At 39.4% G+C, this 8488-nt stretch overlaps 1 protein-coding gene across 1 annotated transcript; it reads right to left on the reverse strand.

Annotated features, from left to right (window-relative positions):
* Window positions 1-6907: 6907 nt before the first annotated feature.
* On the reverse strand, window positions 6908-8488 carry foxq2 (forkhead box Q2). The gene is made up of 2 exons (XM_042006276.1): window positions 8002-8488; window positions 6908-7288 (listed from the first exon to the last, which is right to left on the reverse strand). The coding sequence occupies exons 1-2, from the start codon at window positions 8476-8478 to the stop codon at window positions 6908-6910; spliced, it is 858 nt and encodes a 285-aa protein (XP_041862210.1). The 5' UTR covers window positions 8479-8488.

Raw genomic sequence — 8488 nt, forward strand, 5'->3', positions numbered from 1 at the left:
ACTGAACATATACAGCACATCAGAGGTGTAACAAATCCATCCCTGACTGCTAGAACCTTTCAGAGAGCTTCTGTGCCTGTGAACAACACATCTTCAGGTTTCCACACCTCAGAGCTGATGTGTGTCTGACACACAGACATGCACAGATGAAATGTAGTCTCTCACAAGAGTGTGTGACTTTGGGGGAAGAGATTTGTAAAATAAAAGAAAAAGTGTATCCAGGAATCAGCAAGGTGTGTGCATCTGCGTGAAGCGTCTGTCTCTGTGGCGTCTTTAGAGCGGCTAATCAGAGGACAGGTTGAGGAGAGTGCCAGAGTGAAGAGTCCTTGAGCCCTCTCTCTTTCTGTGTTGACACCTCTTAACCTCAGTCTATCATCTCTCACATTCACACACTTCACTTCTATTGACACTCGCTACCCTGCAGCTCTCCAAAGACCCGAGGAGAATCCACTACAGTGATTGTCCGTGCGAGGGGAGCCTTGGAGCCTGCGGAGACTTGGGGGGATTATATAATGCGCAGACATACAGAACAATAAGTGGTCGGATTTAGCGGTTGTTTAGCTTCTTCCCTTTGCAATTCTCAATGGACAAGAGAGGAAAAATTACAGAATGACAGCTCTGTGATTTGAACCTGTCAGTTCTTGACACACAAAAAAACAGAGAAAAAAGAAATGCTGAATCCTTACATTTATCATTTTTTTTAAAAATGAGACTCTCCCTCTGTTTTCCTTATGCCTGGAAGTGTTGCTGTCACTGGCTAGTGTAACTGGGGTTAGGAGCTAGAGGTCAACTGAAAAGAGGTCAAAGGTTGTAGAGCAGTGGGTCTTGTAAAAATACCTTTTAGCTTCCTTCAGGGATATTATGTAATGGCTTTGGGAATAGGTTACGTTCCAGGTTGGCTGTATTGTGGTGGAAGCTGGGTGATATATGCATCCTGCTTTATGCCAGATGTATATTCATTACCCTCTGTAAAAAATCAGAATGCAGAGGAAGTGCCTGAAGGTCAAGAGGGCTCACATCTAGGGGGTCACACTTGTGTGTTTTTCTTGAGTATCTTTGTTTTGGAAGTGGCATCATCCAGGGATCACCTCTAAGAGTACTCAGGTAGTGTTGAGGACTTTTCTTTGAGTCACAAATTAAAATCTTTAAACGTTCCTCATGCAAAACAGGCCTTTTTTCCTCCAGGGTAACAGCGAAGGCTCACCTGAAGAGGTTAGGGTAAAACTGGGTTGTGCTGATCAATATATTGGAGACATTTGAATATCAATACAATGAGAGCGATGTCTTCAATCTTAATTTTTAATAAGGTGATAATAAGTGTATTAATTTTCATAACTTTTGTTCAATAACCTTGGAATATGAGCGATGGTGGTCCATTTTATGCACAGCTAATATGCATCTCTCTCTTCTGAGTTGCCATTGATCAGAACTGTGCTGTTTCTCTCCCCCCAACGCTTTGTCCTCTAGTCTCTGCCTCATTCCTTCCCCTCACACCCTAGCACTGTAAAATTCATCCTTATTCTCCGCTTCAGCAACCTAACTGTGTGCACTACCTTTTATCAGTCCAGAACTGTTAAATTAATAAATTGATATTGACGAGCTATCAGCCGCGGGGATAAATTATTTGGGAGCAGAAGGCTAGGGTCACATGATTTTTAGTACCCACGATTCTGTAATTATTCCCCATGAGAAGAACCATGGTGTGGTGCATTGCCCTTCCCCCTCAGAAATGAACCAACATGCACACACACGCTATCACATAAAGAACTGTAAATTTTCTCACATACAGTGGATAGCAGGAGCCATGGGAATTCTGACGATCATTACTACTATCATAACCGTCATGATACAGGATGTTAGCCTGCTGCTGATTGCATTTTATCATCACAATTTGCACAAAACTGAGGTGGGAAACCAGAAGCTCACAGACTATGTAGCACTAAGGGCAAATTATACAATATCGAGCTTGCATTGCCGTGAGCATGAAGCAGGCTACCTGTAGAAGTGCAATGTAAAACAGCCGGTTGGACCTCATGCAGCTGATGGTCTTCTCGCTGTTACAAATGCAAATGAGAGGTGCAAACTAGAGGGAGGTGAGCCATGCAGATGAAAGTGGTGAGCATGTTAGAGTGCCAATCATGGAAGTGCTCTTGTTGCCCTCCGGTCATTGCTGACCTTTTGACCCTGGCCAAGGCCTAAGTGTCAGAGGTCACCATGGAGGGTCATTGGGGATCACTGCAAGACCCTAGCCACGGATGCATCACCATGGCAACACTCAGCTCACAATAAGAGGAGAGATGGGGGTGTTTTGCATTCTGTACGCTAAAATCATGCACACGGAAACACACACGTATACACATGAAGTTCCTATCTCAACTGTTTTTCAACGATAAAGAACTTGGACAAGATCCAAGCAAGCCCTGCATTAACAGTGAGAACCAACTAACCAGGTTGTCATATCTACACCGACTCTTTCCTACTTGGCAGCCCCTGAACCAGGAGTCAGGCAGATACTGTTTGTAAAACCCAAAGATTTCCAAGTGTGGAAATCCACATGAGCAGCTACTGATGCTAAAAGTCAAAAGATACAGCCTCGTTGTACTTTTTTTTTTCTGTTGCATCAATTTAAGACCATTTAAAAAACATCTCTATCTTCTGAATCACTAATTATAAGGGTGACATTCACTCTCTATTTGAGTTTTTTTTTTTGTTTGTTTGTTTGTTTGTTTTGTTTTTTATTTTGTTTTGTTTTGGTTTTTTGATAAGGCAAAAGAAAAAGAAAGAAAAAAAAGGAATATTTCAAATCTGAGTGGCTGGCTGATGCCACTGATAATGAAATATTGTATTTCAAAACTATCTGAAACAAATTCACAAGCCCATAGATGTTCAGATTGGCTAAACAGAAACTGAAAAACTAAACTAAACTAAACCACACCAAACAAAAAACAAAATAAAATAAAATAAAATAAAATAAAATACAGGGTTGTAAAGGGTGGCCCATTTTGTCCCAAATGCATATGCCTACTATACAACACCACAGAATGATAAAACACAGGGAATGAAATAGATTCATCACATATAGAATAAATGCATCAGCCTTAATTAAAAGCTCCAAAATGGTCAAAATGTTTTGTTTGTGTTTGTGTTTTTATTATTATTATTATTATTATTATTATTATTATTATTATTATTATTATAATAATTTATTATTATTGTTATTTATTTTTACTGAATGTACGTAAATGCTTATAGGTTAATCAAACAGATGCATAAAAGCAAAGGTAACAGTTTGCCATCCGCTTACAGTAAATGGTGGAAAATCCTGCTGAAAATATTCGCTTGCATCTTGCGTCATCTAGTGGTGGGAACAAGTCTTCTTATCCTCATCCTCCTCCTTGGTGTTGGTTCTTCGGCGCGGTGGAAGAAGGGGGAAAAGAAAGAAAGAAAGAAAAAAACACTAGTCTGCTTTTGTCTCCGGGGAGCTCCGGTCGATGCCTCGTCCCACCATATGTCTGATCGCAGCTGCCAATCAACAGGTCAACGCGACCCCGGGGAGGCAGGAACTGGTGGGGAGAGATCAAACAGTGGACCTGGGGGATGACAGATGCAGATGAAAAAAAAGGCAATAAAACATTGCTTCAAAGATGGCAACGGTGCACTGGGAGGCAAATTATTGTTAACAGTAATCTGCAGAATAGCGCCTCGCATTCTGATCGATTGACTATTATGGAGCCTTTGAAGCCGAGGTAACGCCAGGCTATTGTTCATACTGGGACCCAACAAGAAAATAGTGCATGGTTTTGGTTCAACTGTAGCGTTTCTTAAGCCTTAAATACTACTTGCTTCCATGCAATCATGCTTTCTAATAGACCTGCAATTTGGGCTCCGCCAGCCTTCAGGCCTATTGAGGCTTTTTCTGCTGCAGTCGCATTACGACTAACTTCTGGGACAAATAATTAACTGAATAAAGTCCTGCAAGCATTACCCTATTGTACATTCGGGGTTTTTATTTAATTACTTTAGCCTTCCTATAGTAAAATCAGCTTCTTTTTTTATTGGAAGAGTTAACATTGCAGAACATGTATTTGCTTTACCCTTTATCAACTAAAGACACGTTTTTAAAAGAAAATAAATTTATTTTTTTAAGAGATATAATTTATTTAAAAGGTTTAAGGTATTTATCTTTTTTATTTTTATTTATCAAACACTAATACAACTATGTTGTATCTAAATACCATTCAAATCCATTTTTCTCATGTTTTGTTTTATTTTGTTTTATCATAAATTGAGGAAAATAGTACTTTGGTAGGTAAACAAATTAGATGTTGGTAAATGTAATTTATATCAGGCAAAGGATGAGATGCTATCTACAGTTATTCCCTTCAGCTAATTAAATTATCTCAAACCACATCACACACACCACACACACACAAGAGTTGCTACAAGCTGGAAACCAAGAATTACCTGCCCTCAAATCACAGTAAACTCCCCTCTCTCAAGTTTTTCTCTTTCATCTGTTTATACACACAGGTTCTGGCTGTGTGATCTGCTGCTTGTTGCTTCTATTGTCAACTCAACGAGTTACACATAAGTTAAAGGATGCAGTTTTGGAATGCTGCTGTAAATGTGGTGCATTAAAGCTCGGCCATAATGTTTCATCGCCATCTCAGCAGGACTGATCTTCTTAGCTCACTCTCTGCTAATCAGCAAAAAATCTTTGGGCTTTAATCTACGGCCCCCCAGCACCCCTCCACGCATCTCATTAGATTAACAAAATAACACGCACATATGAATGCACACACACAGACACACAGCTCATGACCTCAATCTGATTCTCCTTAAAAACCAGGGGTTAATTATAATTTGGTGTGTTTGTGACATTTATAATACTTTAACAGGAAAACAATCATAAACTATTCTGGTGTGTGTGTGTTTACCCCGACTGCACAATTTTGTTATTTTGTCTTTTAAATAATTGTTCACTTTGTTTTGTTTGCTTATGCAAAAATGTACTGTGTGAATGGAGTTTTAGTGTGTGTGTGTGTGTGGGTGTGTCTGCGTGTGTGTACAGCAAACATATGCAACCAAATTAAAGCCGTAAAGCTGGTGAATTGAAGAGGATTTCATGCAGAGACCTGTTCATGGGAATTAAACAAATTAGGTCTCCAATTAGCTGCTGACATTAAATAGGAAGATTTGGTGAACAAAAATTAATTAGATGGATTTGTCATTGTTCTAATGAACATCGCCAGAAACTGAGTGTTGTGGAAAAACACCTGCTATCTCTGCCTCTTTATGGCTTTATCCCTCTGACATATTGTTTGTCTATTCAGAATCTAAATTAATGTCAAATACTCCCTTATTCAAATATTCAATAATTTGCAAATAAGAAGCCTACATGCGCTCAGACAAACAAACTTCAGAAAAGTCAATGTATGATCTAATCCTCTTAGGCTGCAGCCCAGTGGATGTAAATGCCAACCTTTGCAAGTCAGAGAGGAATTTCACTATTGATGTAGAGCCTGATAGGTTAAAATTGACTTGATCCTTTTTTTTTCAATATTTTGGAGTTATAGAACAATGCTGATGTTCCTGCTTTGGAGGCAACTGCATTTTTTGGATTTCATTGCTGTTTTTTATGTATATTGTATGGATTTCTTATTCTTAAAGAAGTGAGGAGCTAAAAGAAAAAATAGTATTTTTGATGCACTGGTCGGTTTATAGATTTTTGGATTTTTGCATCTATAACATAAGCTCTTTTAGATCTTTTTTATGTGCATAGAGGATTTAAATAATTATGTACTTTTAAAAACTCTTTTCTAAGAATCTGTCCAACTACTGAGACAGACATTTGTACTCGAGTTGCACCTATTTCCTCAAAATGTCCACTTTTATTCCTACTTATGTTCTGAACCTTTGATCAAATGCTCATTTCCAATTCAAAACCTGGTTTGTAGATTATTTATATTCTATATCAAATTGTAGAAATTTTTCTAATTGTTGGCTATATTTAACAGAAACCTATAGTTCTAATAATCATTGCACAGAATCATTTTGTTTCTGTCAATCTGTCAGACAAAAAAGGTTTGACATATTAAACATATTTCTTCACGCCCTTCCATCCCTCTCAAATAAATCACTATTCCCTTCCCACCCTCTATCCCTGCCTCCTTCCCTTTCCTCTGCTTCCGTCATCCAAGACCTCCCATGATCCCCGTCTTTCTGCAGCAGCGACTGCAGATTACACAGTGTGATAAGCTTCCTATTTCTTGATACTATTTGGGATTGCTGAGATTATCTGGCCTCATTTCCTTAGGAGTCGTCTTTGGAAAGCCTGATTTTAGTCTCTTAAAGGCAAAAGATTTTGCATCCCGACAGATTTGACTAATTAGCATCTAACACCGGGTGGTATTTTAGCAGTGGGCTCACTTTTAGCAAAATCTGTTCACACACACACACACACACATATCTTTGTCTAACTGTCTGTGTGGGGACTCTGCACATAATATATTCCTTAAACACTTTGAGAGGAGTTTGTTCATTTCTAATTCAAAACTTTTACAGTAATTTATCTTTTTTTTTATCTTAACCATCACTACATGGTTGCTTAACCTGAAAAACAAGTCTCAGTCATCTAAAAATTTATTTTAAAACCGATTATTTTAAAATATTCTAAATACATCCACAATGTTAAAGAAAGAAATGCAGCAGCTTTAAAAGATTCACACATTTTATTAAATCAATGAAAGATCTGAAATGAAGAATATAATGTTGGCCTGGCCATGTCATTTCTAATTTTAACCATAAGTAATGATATAATCATTAGTAAATAAGATTATAAAGCTTTCTTTTACCCAAAAGTGACTCAGCCCAAAACTGTAAGTATATACCTCAGCAATATAAACACTCAGGGTACAGAAGCATTCAGGCCCAGATGAAGACCCACTTGTGGCTGTATACTGGACCAAGGCCAGTAGAGTTTGGGTGCCAAGCAGGACAGAGGGAGTAGTGGGCCCTGAGGACAGCACCAGCAGACCGTTCTGTGGAGGTGGGTGGGGGTGGCGGCGGGATAGTAGGGGGGGGTCAGGGAGGAAAGGCGAAGTTGTCCCACCACCTTTCGTACCCTCCGGCGCGCCCTTCGACAGTGGTAGTCCCCTTTAGAAAAGTCCTGAAAGTTTGCAGGGTGAATTGCCCAGAAATGGCCTTTTCCATTGTCACTTCGGCCCGCTTTGATGAAGCAATCGTTGAGGGACAAGTTGTGACGTACGCTGTTCCTCCAGTTTTTATCCTGTTGGAACAAGTAAGACAAATAAATAAGGTTAAGACAAACATCTGAAAGCAAACAAAGGGTGCTCCCAATTGAAAATTAACTTATGAGGCTGCTAAGTGTCAGTGATCCCCTTCTGGATGTCATTGTGCCCTGTTGTTGGCGGCATTCGCCATAATGTGTCAAGAGTTTGTCCGATCGCAGAAAAACACAACACCCTTAGTTACTTTTGTAGTGCGTCAATCTGCGATCAACTTTAATCCACTAGGCTACATCCAATCTGTCGTAGCACCTGGTGAAGGCAGAGGCAGTTTGCGACCTAGCAACAGGATTACGTTATTTGTGAATTTGCCAACAACAAGATCATCTATTGCCCCTGTGAACTCCTAATTGTGGAAACCTATTACTTGTACAAACTGGGTCACTTCGCTTGAGAAAATCGTGTCAATTACTGTATTTTATTTATTTATTTATTAGGTGACCAAATTCAATAACATTCAAGGCTACCTTGTTTTATGTCTGGTGACTGCTTTAGCTACATTTGCATTAGCAGAAAAATAGAGCACGGTTAATGTTGGAGTACTCCCATAAACACAGCAATCTTTTATATGATTAGTTTTTCTTCACATTATCACCCAAATTTACTTCTTTTTTTCCTTCCAATGTGAAACTTTAACATGTGAATTTCCTCTGACCATATAAAGAGTGTAAGTCAAAGACTTGCATTAACATACCTTACTCTTGAAGTAAGGGTAATGGTCCATGATCCACTGATAGATGTCACATAGCAGCAGTTTCTTCTCCTCTGATTCCAGAATTGCCTTGGAGATGAGCGCGATGTATGACTGGTTGGGTTTGTCCATAGATTTTTCGAGATTGCTGCTTATAGATGTTGTGGTGGTGGTCACTTTTTCCTCCCCCTCCCCTTGTTGCTCTTCGCCAACCTCTTCTTCACTGGCTTTGCTTTTTTCAGTCTTTGCCTCTGACTGCTGTAGACGCTTCCCCTGTTTCCCACAGCAACTTCCCACCTCTTCAAGTTTAGGGTTCTGATGATTTTGCATGCCGTTCTCTGTCTGTTCCGTCGCACCACTTCCCATTGCTTCTTCTTTGGATCCTTTCACGCCTCTGTTATACAGAAGGTAGTCAATAGTGAAGCTCAATCCCAGCCTGTCTCTGCTTCCATTGCGGCTACTTCTGTTCTCCGTTGTCATTTCTGTACTA

This window comes from Melanotaenia boesemani, chromosome 14, assembly GCF_017639745.1.
Source record: "Melanotaenia boesemani isolate fMelBoe1 chromosome 14, fMelBoe1.pri, whole genome shotgun sequence".
NCBI classification, from domain to species: Eukaryota; Metazoa; Chordata; class Actinopteri; order Atheriniformes; family Melanotaeniidae; genus Melanotaenia; species Melanotaenia boesemani.